This window comes from Girardinichthys multiradiatus, chromosome 2 (assembly GCF_021462225.1).
Source record: "Girardinichthys multiradiatus isolate DD_20200921_A chromosome 2, DD_fGirMul_XY1, whole genome shotgun sequence".
NCBI classification, from domain to species: Eukaryota; Metazoa; Chordata; class Actinopteri; order Cyprinodontiformes; family Goodeidae; genus Girardinichthys; species Girardinichthys multiradiatus.
Window position 1 is genome coordinate 1,897,605 of NC_061795.1, and position 18,867 is coordinate 1,916,471.

At 38.8% G+C, this 18,867-nt stretch overlaps 1 protein-coding gene across 3 annotated transcripts; it reads right to left on the reverse strand.

Moving 5' to 3' along the window:
* Positions 1-2,425: 2,425 nt before the first annotated feature.
* Positions 2,426-14,577, reverse strand: LOC124878398 (rhombotin-1-like). 3 transcript variants are annotated; one of them, XM_047382331.1, is made up of 6 exons: positions 14,436-14,577; positions 13,887-14,342; positions 12,183-12,396; positions 3,656-3,781; positions 3,224-3,332; positions 2,426-2,523 (listed from the first exon to the last, which is right to left on the reverse strand). In XM_047382331.1, exons 2-5 carry the CDS (start codon positions 13,906-13,908, stop codon positions 3,227-3,229), a joined length of 468 nt encoding a protein of 155 aa, XP_047238287.1. In that variant the 5' UTR covers positions 13,909-14,342; positions 14,436-14,577; the 3' UTR covers positions 2,426-2,523; positions 3,224-3,226. The 3 variants fall into 3 exon arrangements, with proteins under 3 accessions (XP_047238287.1, XP_047238295.1, XP_047238280.1); XM_047382339.1 differs by lacking the exon at positions 14,436-14,577 and having other exon boundaries at positions 13,887-13,969; positions 14,168-14,385; XM_047382324.1 differs by lacking the exon at positions 14,436-14,577 and having other exon boundaries at positions 13,887-14,384.
* Between the last annotated feature and the right edge of the window lie 4,290 nt (positions 14,578-18,867).

Genomic DNA, 18,867 nt, shown 5'->3' on the forward strand with positions numbered 1-18,867 from the left:
ACTGCAGTTACAATGTTCTACCGACAGGGGTCACCAAAGGACCTTATTTTAAATCCCAGGCGACAACGTGAAGAATGAAATGTTTTTCTAATGGAAAATAATTGAACTAATAAATACTACTACAAACAGATGTACCCAGGACATGGACTCACATATTTAATTCTTTGTGTTAAGCCACTCCTGAACTGGAGACAAAATTAGCACTCAGACTTTCCTGAGCTAAAGACAAAAGGGGCTGGACTGTTGCAATTTGCATATACACATCTATGGTATGGTATGGTATTATAAATCAAAAATACACAAAATATCCAGGGAAGAATCTTTTACAAAAACAATAGCTCAAAATAAATAACGTCTCATATTTCACTGTATATTTGGTCTAAATTTAAACTGTTATTTATGATAACAAATGTGACTTTTTTCACAAAGCGATACTTTGAGAACACCACAAGGTTTTGTGATTTTTGGGCAACAAAAGCATATGGAAGCCATACAAGAAGAGGACCAGGGCGGACTGGAATGGAAAAATGTAATTTCCAATACCAACTACATTTTGTTGGAGCTGCAGCTGCAGAACAACCGCATCATCTGCCACAACTGCCAAGAATGATTACCAAGGAGACAGAATGATGATGGGTCCACTTGACCCTGCTAGCCCCAAGATGACTCCACAAGGAACATGATCCTTTTTTAATTACAGCAAGGAGAGCGAAGTGTGCTGTAGCAAACCTGGCACTCAGTTCAGTTCTGCACAAGTCACACAATTAATTCCTGCTTAGTGTATATACACTTATTCTTATACAGCTAAATTATTCATAGCTCTACCTGATTTAGGCTTAAGGTAATCTTCTAATTTCACCAACAGGTTTCTTTTGATTGGAAGTCATATTAACATTTGGGATTGGTCCAGAAGAGTCACGACTTCCGACACAGAATTGGTCGAGTGAGCGAAAGATAAAGGTAATGGCAAGAAGGACTTCCAACATCAAACACCTGAAGCTTGATATACATTGCCAAAAATTGGAAAATGCAAAAATCTGGTCAGCAGTAGTGGTATGAATATATTTAAGGTCAACTGTAACAGTGGATTGTATGTCATCCGTATATCTGCTTTTGCTCCCGTCACATAATTTAGTGGAAAGCCCCAGAAAGTCATTTTCAAGTGGCGAACAGGCTCAGAAAACACTAGAATGATAAACATCAACTAGGAAAATAAATTGATTCTCTACAGCTTAAGTTCTGAAGACAATCATTATCCTTGTTTCAGCCTCTGTGCTCCATGTTACAGTTCATCATGGCTCAAACATATAAGGCTAACTCCCTTCATCTGTCAGAGCTGTATTCCTTCAAGAAAGAAATGTATCTGACTGGATGAAAATGCTTCAGAATCCACCTAAGAATCTGTAAGTCAGACTTCCAGCACAGTATTTACTAAAGAAAAAGTCTAGTCTCCTACTGCCAGATCTTATGACTCCCATAGGGCACCTGGGAGCCCACATGTTGACTTTGCAGAAACTCTTAAGGTTTTTTAAAGGGGGCTTTTTAAAATGGTTATATTATGGTCAAATCCCGCATTGGAAATTCATTTTTGTTGCCAGCTTTATTTATATTTATTATTTTATTTAAATATTGAAAATTTGAAAAGATGAAATGCACTTCTGTACATTTAATCTTGATTATATATTGAATGAAGTGAGAAATCTGCTGCAGGCAAGATATTACTTTTCTATTTGACTTTTTCTATAGCATTTTATTCGGGCTTTGAGGCATCTACAAACATTCCTTTTTATGATGTACAAAGGCCCTTATGAGGTCTTTGGGAAATCTTTGAATTTCCTCACGTGTTATATTGATGGTGGCCACTTCATAACATAAATAAAAGGCAAACAAACTGTGATTGAATTCCAGTTTAATACATCAAACAGGAAACAGCTGGAATGTAGTTAAGGGGGGGGGGGGGGGGGGGGGGGGGTAAAATTTTAAAAATCAAGTCTTTCATTTTTATAATTTGGTTTTATTTTTATTATTAGGTTTCATTTTATTTTATATCATTATCATTTTGTATGTAGTTTTCACTCTAAAAATTAATGGCCAGTAGAATCTGGCAGTCATTGGCAACTTAGAGCTCTTCTTTATTTGATGTCGCTGCCTGACTGACTTCATCCATCTGCTGTATCAAATTTTTTTTTAAACAGACTTTTGAAATTAATTTTTAAAAAACAGCACCGCTCCAGTTCACAGTCCATAATAAGCATTGTGGGAAACATCCGCCTCCAGTTTCTCCAGTTTTACATCCTGGCTGACCTCGAGCTCATCTGATCAGAACGGTCAGTTTTTAGGGAGCTAACCATCCAGCTCTGTAACAAAGAGTTCAAACATCGGCTGCGGCGAATGTGTCCAATCTGAGATTTTTTTTTTTTTTTTATACATTCTTCAGAGTTCAGTTTGAAGCGAGAAGCTGATGAGAAGTGTGCTGCTGTGAATTTCATGGTCCAGCTGGCTCACCGTGGTCCCTCTCCAGATCTGCAGTGAGAGAAGAAAATATAAAGCATCCCAAGCAGAGGATAAAAAGCACTTCACAAGAACACCAAATCTGTATTTTTCTACAGTAATATAGTCCCCAGTCCCCTTATTTAAGAAATATTTCCTAAAACAATAACCATCCAGCAGATGCAGAGGTTTCTTTAATGTCATCTGACTTTTTTCCACCAGTATAAAACTTCATAGCGTTGAGACACAATTCAAGATTTGAAGACATTAGAAGGAACTATAGCACCGTCCACACTTACAGTGAGGGCCTTGGAAAAGTAGTAATTCTTCTTGAAGCTTTTTTCACCTTAGTGGTATTTGTACTTCAGTGCATTTTGTTGGTGTTTATGTGATAGACCAACACAAATGAGGGCAGAATTATAGCGTGGAAGGAAAGTGATACAGCGTTTTCAAAATGTAAACTAATAGAAATCTAAAAGAATGTGGCACTATTTACAAGTTTATTGAAATTTCCATTATTCTTCAAACTCTTACTCCACAAATGGGGTTTTGTCTCAAAGGGATTTAAGTGTCTGCAGTCTCTGGTGAGACTCTGGTGGGAAGTAGCATGTCTAGATATGGTCTTAATTTGGATGTGCATGGAAATATATTGTCAAGATATCTCATGCTTGGTTTGGTTCAAACTGTCAGTGCAGCTGTGTGGGGCTATGTTTCATTGTTATCAGAATATTACCTCTTATTGTGGCTGTCTGTCAGAGCTTCCATTAAGATGGCCTCCTTCATAGTCCAGCTGACACAGGATCATGTTGTTCTTGAGGAAAAACTTGTCTCCCACGCAGAATCTGCAGAGAGGAATGAAAATATGAACTGGCTTCTGTTTCTTACTGGACCTCAAACGGATTGCCAGGTTCCCGCAGGAGTTTTCCAGGCATAATTTCATACTGCATACATCTACTGCTATAATAATCAGAAAATTAATCTTGCATAGCCACGGCCTGATTAACTATTCAAGTGTTAGACAAAGTCTTTAACCCTTCAAGCTTTTTTTTCTGTATGGATTTAATCAGTTTCTGATTACTCTGCACTAATAGTGTGCTCAATGGTGTACCTTCCAGATAAGTCAACTGAATTTGATCTCCCTGGCTAATTGCTCCCCTAATCTTACCTCTGGCGGCAGAGCTGACAGGCAAAGCAGTCTAAATGGTAGACGTTGTCTCTGGCTCTCATCACCATCTCAAAGGCAGGGATCAGCTTACTGCAGGCTGCACAGTTCCCCGTCACCCCAAAGAGCCTGCAGAGGGAGAGAGAACAACAAACAGGCCTTTAATCTGGACACGCATATAGATGCATTTCACCAAAGTGCTGCAGTGTAGGGAAAGACACAATATATGATGGTTTTCAGAAATATTTATTCCTTCTTAAACTTTTTCCTTTTTACAACCACATTACAACCAAAAACTTCAAATGTAATTGTGATTTTATGTGATAGACCAGCAGTAAGTAGTGTATAATTATGAAGTGGGCAGAGAAGAAAACTCTTTTATATTTGTAATCCCCTCAAGAGGCCCATGGTAACTCTGGAGGAGCTGCAGAGAAAGCCATAGAAAGTTTGCAGTTTAGCCAGCAAACGTGGAAGAAGGTGCTCTGGTCAGGTCAGATCAGTATTTAAGTTTTTTTAGACAAACACGGTGGTAGCAACATCAGGCTGCTATCACTGGGCTCAATGATGGACCAACAGCTGCGCATGCCATCCTTTGCTTTGTTCAGGTTCAGGTTACTTTATTAGTACCCGTGGGTAACATTTTGCTGCAGTACCACAGAGTAGGCATCCGTAAAACCAAAAACATGCAAACCAAACCATAAGAAGGCAAGAAGGCAAAACAAAAGCTAAAAACTAAATCAGGGAATAAAAACTTGGACTCAGAATGCTCTGATGAAATCAAGAAATCAAAGACCACATTTTACATGTCCACAAACACAGAGACAAGGAGAAGCTAGCCGTGTCTCAGAATTCGGACTTTTTGACACAGCGTTAGACATATTGTGACCTAAACAAAAAAGGCTCTGATTTGGAAGGACACATCTAACAGTTTAACAGTAAAAGGTGATTTAAACTCAATAAAAATTAAGGTTTTTTTACGTTACAAAAACTGTTAGCTAATTGTGTTTTCTTACACTCACTTTACTCTGCCATTGGTGATTACCAAGTTACAGTGAATGATGTTCTAATCTCCTGCTTTCAGCTCCAACCCCGTGGAGGACGCAGCGGATGATGCCTCTGTTAAAGCATCATGCTGTGGTTGAGCAAAATACTTGAGATTGGAGCAGAGGTTTACCAGAACAATGACACAAAACATACAGCCATATCTACAATAGAATGAGTTAGATCTGGAGTCTTAAACTACTGTCCTTGAGGGCCGGTATCAGGGCTGAAATGGCCGGTACCTGGCAGCGTTTAGAAGTGTTTCTGCTCCAACACACCTGAATCAAATATCTCCTCAGAATGACACAAGTATTTGATTCAGGTGTGTTGGACAAAGGATGCATCTTAAAGTTACAGTACGGCCCTCAAAGCCCGGAGTTTGAGAACACATACTTAGAAAGTTTAGAAAGTATATTCATGCGTATTTTAGAATGGCCTAGTCAAAGTCAAGACCTAACATCATTTGATAGCTTTCGGCAAAACATGGAAATTGATGCTCACAGACATTCTCCAACCAGTCTCAGTGAGCTTGAGCTATTTTGCAAAGAAGAATGAGCAAAAGTTTGATTTTCTAGATATGCTAAGCTGGTAGAGACATAACCCCATAGGCTTTCAGTTGTAACTGCAGCAAAAGGCAGTAATACACAGAGTGGACTAAGGAGGGCTAAGCACATTTTTTTTTAAATATTGAAAACTATTTATCAGTCAGGAGGGCTAATGCAATTATGTGCTAATTAGGGAGGCCTGTCACATCAAATCCTGTAAAAATTGAGGTTGGTGGTAGAAGCATGACAAATTATGGAAAGCATCATATAAATACTTTTGCAGGGCAATATGAATAAAGTATGAGTGTAGAAACTTACTTGTGTGTCTTAGATGAGCAACACAGATGTTGCTAATCCACCATTTCCACATAACCATTTACAGCTTTATAGTGGTGATCTGCATTTCTAACAGATTACTCACAACAGTGCTCTAATAACATCATCCGTATATGCAGCCAAGTGGGAGAAAGGACACAAATCAACTTCCAAATTGTAATAATGTGAACATGATAGGATGAGCTTCTCATAAAAAGAAACTGCAGCCATGTCATAAAAAAACTGCTGCAAACCATTAAGTTTATTATCCACTCATCTTCCAAGTTGTCCCACTGCAGATCGGAATAAAAGAAAAAATCTGAAGCTTGATAGTCGAAAACGGTTAATGTTTGCACATGTTGAAAACGGCTGACTGAAAGCATTGTTTCAGAAGGACAATTCTGTGCTGCCAAAGTAGCTACAAAGCTCTCATTGTTGTCAGTCAAATGGTAATACTTTGTAGAACCATGTTTTGCTGTAATTACTGCTGCAAATCTTTTGGAATAACCTTCTAGAAACTGATATTTTTCCATTTAGTCTGATTGACCTCAAGCTTAATCAGACTAAATGGAGAGTCTCTGTGGTTAGCAATTTCCAAGTCTTGCCACATATGCTTAATTGAATTTACATCTGGACTTTGACTGGGCCCTTCTAAAACATGAATATGCTTTGATCTAAATCATTCCATTGTAGCCCTTGCTGTATGTATGGGTCTTTGTTCTGTTTGAATTGGATTCTCCATCCCACTTTGAACTCTCTTTCAACTCGCAGACAGTTGCCTACATGTGCCAGGGCAGTTTTGCTCTACAAAAAAGATATATCAAGAGAATATCCTAATTGTGTGATTAATCCAGCATCAAAGTAGGAATACCTATTCTCAACTCTCTTGCAGCCTTTAATTGTTTCTTTTTTTTCTAGTTTGTGCTCTATCCATATTCTCCATCGACTCTGACCAGCATCCCTGTCCCTGCTGGAAGAAGCATCCCTACAGCATGACGCTGCCACGACCATGCTTCAACATGGGGATGGTCTGTTCAAGGTCCTGTGCAGTTTTAGTTTACAGTCATTTAGCAAGTAGGTCAAAAATGTCTGTTTTAGTCTCATCTAACCAGATGTCCTTCGCATGTTTGCATGTGTTCCCTACATGGCTCGTCAGCTCCTGCAAAATGGGTTTCTAACGGTTTTCTTTTGACAACACCTTTGCTATTAAAGGCCTGAGTTGTGGTGTGTACGAATAATAATTGTCCAGTCAACAAAGTCTTCCACCTGAGTGGTGGATCTCTGCAGCTCCTGCAGAGTTACAATGGGCCTCTTGGTAGCTTCTCCAATCACTGCCCTCCTTGCCTAGACCTGCTTTTTTAGGTGGAGAGCCAAGTCTTGCTAGGTATGCGGTTGTGAACTTTTCCATTTTCAGGTGATGAATTGACTAGTGCTCTGTGAGATGTTTAAGGCTTAGGATATTATTTTAGATCCTAATCCTGCTGTAAACAACTCCACAACTTCCTCCCTGACCTGTCAGCTGTTTTCCTTGGTATTCATGATGCTGGTTTTTCACTAATGTTCAAACCGGTGAGACACAACAGCTATATTTATACATTATTAAATTACACATTACTAATTAAGTCAGGCGACTGGTTGCACTGGGGGCTAAGGACAAATGTCACTATTAGTCCTCTGTAGCCATGAAAAATATTCCTTGTTACAAGGAAGTTTAGTCAGAAACAGAAACAGCTGGCCAGAAATGTTGTGGTTGGGGGCTTTTTTCCATCAGGGTGTATGGTGTGATTAAGGGCCTAGCAAAGCAGCCAGCAAGCCTGGAATAAAATGAGTATGCTCCCATATTTTAACAATGTTGTTCCTATTCTGCCAACAATTCGTGAAGACAGGCTCAAAGTTCCTGTTTTAAAAATGTAAGGGTTAAAATGTAAATGTTATTGACTTTAACATGGAAGAGAAAAGACTAACATTGGAACTAACTGCAAGATTTTAAATACTCGTGTTCTGGCCAACTTCAGATGGCTTCACCTCTTGTTCACCTCCAACAGAGTGAACAAACAGCTCCCTCAGAGCCTAACATGCATGAAGACAAGTGGCCACAGCTGATTTCCATATTCCATTAGAGGCCACATAAAAAATGGAGGTCAGAGAGGAAACATTTGGAAAAAAGATGATATCGAGGAGTAAGAGAGAGAGAAAAGAATGAAGAATTTGGATCCCACAGCCGAGACAACAAATAAAAAACGTCATTACATGAATGACTATCGCGGGAACAAAAGCAAGCCCTAATTACTAGAATGTTTTGATCTAATGAGCATGAGTCCTTCACAAGCACCTGGTGGTTTTTTTTTCCTTAGTCCTTAACGAGGCTACGAAGCTCAATGCTAATTCTCCACTAATGGTCCAATTAAAAGAAATCACATGGTTTTAATCCAGCTCTTCAAAGGCTTTTGGTCTGCACTCTTGCAATGATGAGGGAAACAGGAGGCAATCTAACCAATTTAACTGTCAAAAGGAGTTTTGGTCTCCTAAGTGTAGCGCAGCTAATGAGCGACTTAGCTCCAACGAAATCCAGCTGGATTGTACATGAGACTAACACATGAGTTCTGCATTGGGGCTGAGAAATCAGGAGTTCTGCTGCTGACCTGACACCACACGTCGCTAATTTAGCCAAGAAATGTTTTCGGAGTGTAACCTTCAGATTATCCAATGTTATAAAATCCTGTTGATTTAAATCAAACATTAGATTGGTATGTAGAAAGGTACTGTTTTGTTTAGCCACCATAGCCATGAATATCACATTAGTTTGGGGCTTTTAATGATTTATTTGAACCATCCTTTAACAAGGCTGGAATGATTATAAAACAGAACCGGTTACATACGCTTGAATTTACTGTAGATTTTTTTTCTAGTTAACACAGAGTCAGAATTATATAAATAACTTTAAGTATATCTGTACATCCCCACTGGTAGTTGGTTAACTGTTCCTTAGTAGGTTGCCCTTTATCGGATTTTGCTTGTGGCCATTAAAAAGTTTCCAGGACAGTTCTGGCTGGATGGTTGTCCACTCTTCTTGAAGATGAGATAGAGTTCTTATACTTTAATGTATAAGGCTTTGAAAGGGGCCTTACTCATTCCAGTCTGGCTACTGATTGAACTGGAAAACTGGCAAAGATAGATAGTCCTAATTCTTCATGATCCCATTCACGTTTTGCAATGGACCAGTACCACTGAAAGTGAAACAGCCCTAGAACATGATGCTACCACCACTATGTTTAACACCAGGTGCAGAGATTTTAGGGTTGAAAGCCTCACCTTAACTCCTCCAAACATCCTTCTTGTAATTGAGGCAATGTAGCTCAATCTTTGTCTGAAATACTGAAAGTTAAAGTTGTCTTGGAAAAAAGATCTTACTAAATGCAAATTTTTTCATAATTTCACACCCATAAAATCAGAATGCACTCAGGTCACTTGTAAATATTTATCAGTTACTTACCAGCAGAATGGTTGGAGAGGAGTTCGAAGCTGCAGCCTCTATGTGCATCTTTGCTTCACCTCCCATTCATAATCAAAGCACACAATCAGGCACCAATAAACACCTCAGTCTAACCTGATAGTTTTAAGGGTTGAAGCTTGAGTCTTCAATTAATATCTTAATGTATAAAGTAAAGCCAAAGGCAGCATAGTCCAGTTTAAAGAAAGGGCATAGGCATCAGCCTGAATTACCAATGTGGATCCTTTTAATTTGTATAATATCCAAAGTTTACCTCTAAAACAACTTGTAAAGTTCGCTGACCCCCAAAAGGAGCGCAGTTACATGACATCAAGATGAGCTTCGTTTTTATGACGTACCCCATTTAAATATCTGTAGCATTCAGTTCAAAGTTCTCAAAAATGTTAGCTCCACTCACTGCCCAACACTGCCCAAGGAGAACTTCCTTTAGTAGTGGCGACGTCTGAAGAAAACCGGAAAGGCATCAAACGTCACCAATATGTTTTAATCCCCTAAAAAGGGTGACATTCAACACAAACGTGCAACGCTCCATAATGACCACACTTATTTCCACCTTACACCTACTTAGGTTCAGCAATGCCAAGTTGATTTTCAAAAGCTCACATGCAAATGTGAATTTACCACATTAAAATGTGATTTATGATCAGCCAGAGGCAGTTCAGAGAGGCTCATTTTGATAGAGCTGTTCAGTGACACTAGTGATGAAGCAAGTTTCAGTTTATGGGAAGTAAAACCCTAGAATACTCCTGAACATTTTAACAATTAGTCTTACATTTAAGGGTGACATTTTGTATTTTCTTTCAGGCCTTGGCAATGTGGTGACTTTAGCAAATCATTTGCTGTTTGGACTGCTTCCCTTTTTTTAAAACTAGATTGAAAGAAATTCCTCACCTTTTTTTAGTCTAAAATTGTCTTTCATAGATATTCACTGAGTTCCTTGAACTCTCCCATGGTTTTGATTATTGTTCAATCCAATCAGTCCTGTCAAATAAACCGTGGCAAATAGCAACTACCATCTTCAAGCAATCATCATCACCAGTTTAATAAGCCTCGGCCTTTTCAAGTGAAACATATTCTAGGACCATCAGCGTCACTTATTAGAAGATTTAGAGGCATGTAGGCAATGTATATATCTAAACACAAGACTGTGGGGATTAGAGAAAATCTTGAGTAAATTCAATCTTGTGCATCATATTCTTCTTTTTCTTTCAATCATATTGTAAGTTATATCATATGTTTTACCCTAAAAAGGGTTCAAATAGATTTTTGACATTAAGTCAGTTTGCAAACTAGGTAGATATTAATATTCTTGACAAGCTTTGTAAAAACAATAAACTTATAACCAGAAAATATTTAGCTTAGCTCAGCTCAGTGAGAGACGGCTAAACTAATTATACTGTACTCTGGGTAGAGACTTGGTTTAGCATAGAGAGAGTAGACATGACACAGCTAGCTAAATCTGCATTAAACTGGAATTATTTATAAAGCAGTTACCAAAAGAGTCCATGATTTCCCTAAAAAACTACAAAGAGTGGATTTATACTGGTTTCCACTGTCTTTGTTTTATGCTATTCCAACAAGCTCCAATATACTTTTGGGCAAGAAAGCTAAAAATACTTTTTTTGAAGATGCCACAACTTTATATATATATATTATTTTTTTTGTTTGAAAGAAAACTTAAGCGATCTAGTTAGTTACTCAGTGTATCACATTCTACTTTATAAAAACACCAAATATATAACCAAGAGACCATTAGCTTAACATAGAGAGTTAGCTGACTAAGCTAACTTAGTACTCATCATCATCAACTGTATTTAAAGTGCTTTAACACCAGCCACAGCTGAAACAAAGTCCTGAACATTGGGGATAAATAAGATAAGAAAAAATATTAAGTCTTAGGAAAAAATATGTTTAAATAAAGTTGTAGTTATTGTTAAGTCTTAACTGTCTTAAGTTAGCCAATACTAAAACCTCAAAGGCTGCATTAGCTACAAAAGTGTGAACTTTGAACTTACTTTTCCTTAACAAACCACATACATTCCCTGAGAACCTGCAAAGAATTGCTTTTTTGTGGTCTTTACTGTTTTTCTCCACAGTTTGCTGGCAAGCTTCCACCCCCTGGCAAATTTTCATTAAATTAGACAAAGAAAAGGTAACGTTGCCCTCCATCTGTGAAATGATGGTTGAAAACTGAAAGGTGAAAAGACATCACTATGAAGACATCTGTTGGTGTCTAAATTTGGCTGAAATGTGCTAGAGGTTCAGCAAATTGTCTAACCAAGTGATTTTCAATGTTTTGGTTTAGGCTAAATTTGAACCTGTCCTATGGCCTTAAAAAGTCACATTTCAACATGTGTTTTTCTGCTAAACACAGAAAAGGACTGGGCAACCTTAAGCAGCATTAACAAAGATGTCCAAAAGCATCCAGTGTTTAGAGGCATCCTGTCTCTACTTATCATTTTGGAAAGAAACCTCTTTTTCCCCCCCTTACATTTTACCTCTCATAACTTTATTCCAACATGTCTTTTCTTTCATTTTCTGCAGAACAAATCAAACACATGAAAAGTTTCATAATTCATTTTTAGAAACAAGGGTAGGTCTAGAAAAAGTACCAACCCAACTGTTCTGGCTTCACTCTATATTTCCTGACAATGACTCAAAACATAGTAAAAGGTCAGCAGCTTGTCTTTTCTGTTCCTGCATTCATTCTTCCAACTGCGTAAGCTTGCTGCTGACTGTTGCATTTGATGTCAGTTCTCCCAAACCCTTGAACCCTTAAGCTAGTTTATGTGTTGAGGAATGTAAATTTGTTGCAGTCTGATTTGTGCACAAGTCAAAAACCGCTACAGCAAAGAATCAAATAGGGGAGAAATGCATCTAGAACTGATAAATCTTGCAAAGTTGCAGTGTGGTGCAACTCTAAAATTCAGGATGCAGGCTTAATAAGCCTTGTGGATTAATGATTGGTCAATATTTAAAGCATTAATCAGCTATTTTTTTGTTACAAAAACTGCACTTAATCTTAATTAGGGTTATACCTGAGAGTGCTTTCAAGAATGATTTAAGCAGAAAGTGATGGTGTAGACAATAATTTTGTTCCCACACATGGACGCCATACCTCAGGTAGTCTCTGCGGCACAGGATAAGGTTTGCCCGGGTGTACAGGGTGGAGCCCACTCGGCCCAGGCGGCAGTCACAACAGGCACACTTCAGACAGTCCTCATGCCAGAACCTGTCTAGCGCCTGCAGCATGAAGCGGTCCCGGATCTTCCCATTACAGCCAGCACAGCCTCTTGGCTTCTCTCTGGACTGGAGGGGAACGACAGACACACCTAAAATGAAACAGAAAGAATGACCAAAATGAAACCTGAGAACTGACTTTTCCAAAGTCCGTTTTCAACCATAGGGTAATGCATATCACTAAACTTAATTCCAGTATTTCCCAGTTTGGGGATCACATGAAACCTGGCAAAACAACTGTTACTGTTTCCTTTTTGTAATATTATTTGAAAGATCTTGCGACATCAAGAAAAAAAGGACTTGCAGCGGAGCAAAAAGACATACAAGGTGTAATTTGAACTTTTTATAATAGTGATATGCAAAAGTATTTATATCTCTTGAAATGTTTACACATTTTTCAAGCTTAAAAGTATTTAGTTTGGAATTTATTTGACAGATCAACGCAAAGTAACACAGGATTCCTTTTTACAAATGAAAATCTAAAAGGTTTGCTCTGCATATGTATTCACAGCCCAGTTTGTTTTGACACCCCTCAGTAAAACTTAGTTCAACTGCATTGAGAAGTTCACATGTGTGATTTAGTATCAGTCTAAATCCTGCTGTTGTGCCACTGTCAGAGCATTGGTTGGAAACATTAGCAGACAGCATCATGAAGACCAAAGAACACAGCAGACAGGTCAGAGATAACGTTCTGCAGAAGGTTCAATCATTGTAGGGTAGTAAAACAATATCTCAAGCTTTGAACATCTCAAAGAGAACATGTTTAATCCATCATCTGAAAACTGAAAGACTATGGCACAACTTCAAAACTACCAAGACATGACCTAAACTGACAGGCAGGGTGAGAACCACCCAAGAGGCAGGTGGTAACTCTAAAGAAGCTGGAGAGATTGACAGCTTAAGTGGAAGAATCTGTTAATTGGACAACTATTGGTTGTGCATTCCACAAATCTGGTCTTTACGGAGTTGCAAGAGGGGCTTGATGCAAAGTGCTGCACATCTCTCTGAACACACCATCCCCATGGCGAACATGGTGGTACCAGTATCATACTGAGGCTTTTCTTCTGCAAAAGACTTGAGATTTCACTTTCTGCAGGACAAGACCCCTAAACACACGGCCATAGCTACAATGGAACGGGGTTAGATCAAAGCCTACTCATCTGCTAGAATGGCCCAGTCAAGGTCAGACCCAAGAAGAATGGGTGAACATTTCAGACTCTAGATAGGTAAAGCTGGTAGAGACCCCCCAATTAAGTTTCTTGTTGATGGCATCATAGGGCACTGCAGTCCCCCTGTTTATTCTGAGTCAGTATTTCATTTTTCAGTCCTTATTGGTTTCATACATTTAAAATTTTATTGGAGATAACAGACAATTCGGCTGCATATCTGTTCAAAGGAGTCCATTGTAGTAAAATACTTTAAAAAAAAACAAGTACAACTGGGCAATACTTTTGTCAACAAATAGCCTAAGAGCTTTAGCTATACAAAAAAAATCTCAGCAGATAAAGTACATTTCCATACTCCACTGAGTATTTAGTTACTCAAGTTGAAACCTACAGTACATCTCAGCTCACATACTTACTCTCCTCCTTGTCTAGCACCATCCTTCAGGGAGAAAATGCTACAATCCAACAAGGATAGAAGAACTACCAGCACTTCTTCTGCCTGCAAAATAACAGCGATAATCAACACAGACAGACTCGGAGCGGAGTGTAAATGACTGCGATCAGTCTGGAGTCGCTCAAACTTCGGATCTGCTCCTCATTGTGTCCGGAGAAAGGTGAGAAAGAACGACCAATCTCTATCTTCTCAGTGAAAAAATGAAACCGTGGATGAATGACAGATGAGGTTCTGGAGTATCACCTTTACGGCATGAGGATATGTCCTTAAATCAAGACCATGTGAATGCTGTCTTGGCTGTCAGTGCCTAAGTATGTCTGTATCTGCACGGACTGCGGTCGTTCCTCTCACTGCAATGAGCCCTTCTGCACAGACCGAGCCTCTGCTCAGCTCCCTCCCTCTCTCTCTGTTTCTCCCACTGCAAAAAAAGGAAAAGAAAAAACGTCCACAGTCAAATGGTTTTGTTTTTTTGTTTTTTAGCTTCTGTGTGCTAATTATACAAAGTCATTACGCTTAGAATGGATCTGATAGGAACCGCCCCTCCCTCATTGGAATCAATTATGCAATACACAGTCACACACACCGGGGCAGCCCGGGCCTGAGGTGTTTTAAAATGAGCTTATTCTACTCCAAGGACACCAATTATCTCCGGGGCGCCCTGTAGTCAAAGCCGGGGCTTTTCAGCAAGACAGGCGCGCAGCCGCTGTCCATGTTGGTTTTTTTTTTCTTAAAATACAGTCTTTTTTTAAGCTTTAATAATAGATTATTTCTAGGTAGGAATATGCTGTACCAAAGCACAAAGGATAGGCTGTCATTTCTGAAACAGTAAAGCTAACTTAAAGGTCCACAAATTGTGGTACAGGTGCCACTGGTGGTACTTAGGCTGTCTTTAGTGGAACTCCCAAAAACTTTTTGTCTTTAATCATTTTAAATATATATTTTTTTAATAAATGCAAATGAAAGGCTAGTAAGCAGGCTAACGACTGTTAGCAATAAAAGCTAATAATCACATACTTTAACATGCTTTGTATATTTAAATACTGTATTAACATGTCCAGTAATGGAGTTTGCGTTGAGATCCAGTAATCCATCCATCGTTTATACCCGCTTATCCATGCAGTGTCGCACAGTCCATCACAGTCCATCACAGAGACGCACAGAACAAACAACTATGCACACACTCATAGGGCAATTTGAAGAGAACAATTAACCTTACAGTCATGTTTTTCTTTTTTTATATATGTGGGTGGAAGCAGGAGTTCAATTAGATAAAAAAAATAGTCAGAGATACACGTAAACTTGTATTTATTTATTTACTCCGGGTATCACCATATTTTATGTGCAAAGGGACTATATTAGATTTTAAGGTTGGTAAAAAACCTCAGATTGTCCTACTCAGAATTCCTACTTCAGAGACCCCTCTTGTAATATTTGCCATTTCAAATTTGAAAATGTCAATTTCTGAGTTAAAATATAATCCAAACATATAATCCATTACACTAAATACTCAAAATACTGTAGCAGTGCCAATGAAACACAATGATATCAGCAATGGGCTTCAAGAAACCCATCGGCCAAGGGTTTTAGGACCATTTTCTAACAATAAAACAGTGTCAAGAATCTGTGAAGAGGATTATTCACAAGCAGAAAACATTTAAGACAGATTCCTAATGAACAATTAGTAGCCCCTAAACAAATTTACTCTGGTCAGATCATGTAATGCTTAGAAACTGGCAAAACCCCCAAAGATTTATCTCAAACCAGGCCTTTGTTGGCATGATAAATGTAGAGATTATGACAGAGTCGAAAGACCGAACAAGTGTGCTTGTCCTAAAAGGGTTACAAGATAGCCTACCTGCTCTAGAAACAATAAGGCAGTATGACTTAGGTTTGTTTCACACACAATTTTTGCATCTGATCCGAATGAAGCAGAAGACATCTGCGACAATGTCATTCAGACAAAGGAGAACAAAATAAAGAATGTTTTGCTTTAATATGCAACATCATTGGCAAAGACCAAAAACCGTCAAAGTACAACCACCGGACACCAACTGTTGAGCACAGTAGGTCAGGAGTGCTAGCTCTTACATGAACATAAGTATTTAGGATAAAGAAGCGATCAGAATACAACTGGATCATGTAAACATGCCAATTGGAAGATTTTGATGTGATTCGGCTTAATAAAAATGAAATTTTATTCTGAATGAGAGGGGTGGTTTATGCCAACCCACAGTCCGAATGGCGTCTATGTAAACAGTTGTTCCGATCATCTCATTCTGATTGGGGCAAACTGAGCTGACTGCACGTGTGCCCTATGTCAACGTGACGCATTTCTGCCTTTACTGGCAATATTGGAGGGATGTTGATTCCCTCCCACTCTCTCATCCTGTAACGCAAGAACAGCAACATCATATGTTGCTGAGCCTGTAGCTTAACTGTGGAAAGCAATAACGCCTCAACCACCCTCAGAACCTGGCATGGGTCCATTCTGGGTGGTCAGAACACTCAGATCCAACACACTTCCGCATTTGTAAATTTTTTTTTCAGCGCAGGCGGTTGTTTTACGGGAATTTGAGAATGCTGTACATGTCAAAGTGCTTCAGAATGAAGGCTGGTGCATGTACGCATATCATAATTGGATTATTTGATTTTCTCCTATAAACTGTGTATTCTGAGTTAATTTGTTTGTTAAATCTAAACATATTTGAATCCCAGCAAGAAAATTTGCGCATGTAAACATATCTGTTGAGTAAACCTTGTACCTCTCTGTAAACCAAACTATTCTGTTAAATCAGCTAAAGCTTTTTTTGAAACAGCAGCAAAAAAAACATTTGATTGGCTGAAATATAACATAACCTAGGCCCACTGCAAAGGTCCTGTCAAAGTTCGGGTCTTGATGTGACTGAAATGCTTTTGTGGGACTTTGTGGAAGCTATGAGATGTGTAACCTGTTGTGTGTCATTGTGCACTTATGGTTTTATTTGAATAGGATTAAAACCTGACAAAGACAAGATCATTTTACTAGATTCTGATGTAAAACTCTGTTTTATCATGGTTCTGTTAAATATTCGCACCATGTCTTAGTTCTCAGTGGAAGAAACAGTACTTTAATAAAAGTAATATAATGCTGGTTGAAGCTCTCTTACAAGATGTTAAAGACAAGTATTTTTTAAATGCAATAGTATCAGTATGTACAAGCTGCTACCATTGTTCATATTGTTGTGCTAAGTTAAGAATGTTTATGTACCGCTTTCTGAACAGAGATACTGGGCAAATTTCAAGGGCCATTAAGAAAGAAAGAAAGAAAGTTTTCAAAAGACGACATTTAAAAAGACACTGTGTTATATCATTAATGAAACTGAAAACACATGAAATAGCAATGAAGATGATATTCATTGCTAGACCTCCCACAGTCAGTCATGTCGGGGAAGTATTCAGATAAAAACACTTAACCCTTGGAAGTAAAATCCCAGACCTGTTGAGGCCATTTTACTGCAGATTTATAAATAGAAATACCACAGCGAGTAGAGCATTACGTTTAGTTAGTATTGAACACCGCAGACATATTATTCCTCCCTGCTGATATATTACTGGGACATTATGGGATTTTTCTGTTTCTTTTTTTTCTCCCCAAAGCTAATCCTCACCACATCCATAAACAACACTGTAGCCTGCTTCCCTAATAGATCATCCGGCCTTAAATCCTTCTCATTAGGCGATGTGGCATAAACAACTGTTCTAACATGGCCCCTGGATCAGGTCACACTAATTAACCAGCACCATCGACCAACTATTCCTCATTATACGCCCTCTCATCTGATCGCATATAGGCTGTCAAGACAGCTAACGATCAACGCGCTAATTAATCAGCTGATGAGGTGCAAGTGGAGCTCTAGGTTCTCTCGTCATTTGTGAGACACATGGGAGCTAATTAGTTCAATTATTAATGCATCTAATTAAATATGTTCTGTAGGTAACTGTGGTTGCTGTCTTGTCTTGCGTCAGCCGTGGTAAGATTATACATCTTTTGTTGTCCATTGGAATACAGTTGCTCCATTGCAAAGGCTGCCTTAGACTAAACATTACAAACTATTCATGGGCCTGGATCCCATTAGACTAATTGCGCTAAAAGCCGTCTATGGATGACAGTAAAGGTGAGCTGTGGTTAGAGCTCTAATTAGCAGTCTGTGGAAATAGGAAGCCTGTGTGGCCATCTGCTGCAGCTTACCATCATGTCTTCTGTGCGAAAAGGGCAGAGACAAATTTAGGCATGTTTTGTAAAAAGGCTGGTTGAGTGATACAATGCCATGAGAGGCCTGTGCTGCTTGGAGCACATTTTTTAATGGGTAACTAAATTTAAAGGAGAAAATATCAGAAGGTCTTCCCAAGATGTTCCACCTTAAGAGACTTGCTGAATTATTTTTGACATATCTATATCTTATTGCACTTTAAAACTGTGCAAAGCTTGCAAATGTACTCATACTCTTTTAACTTTTTTTCAAATTTTCCCATAATACAATAACAAATTTGAATGCATGTTACTGTGGAAGGAAAATGGTATTTCATTTTCAAAATTATTTTAAAATGAAAAACTGAGGGCTGAAAGGTGGTGCAATTGGTAGCATTGCTGCCTTGCATCAAGAAGGTCCTTGGTTCAACTCCTGGCCGCGGGTGTTTCTGCATGGAGTTTGCATGTTCTCCCCATGCATGCGTGGGTTCTCTCCAGGTACTCTGGCTTCCTCCCACAGTCCAAAAACATGACTGTTAGGTTAATTGGTCTCTCTCAATTGCTCTTAGGTGTTGTTGTTTGTCCTATGTGTGTTTCTGTGTTGTCCTACAATGAACAGCCAACCTGTCCAGGGTTTAGCAGCTCTCCTGTGAAGAAGCAGGTATAGAAAATGGATGGATGGATAAAAATCCAATGCCACAAGGCCTTCAGGTGT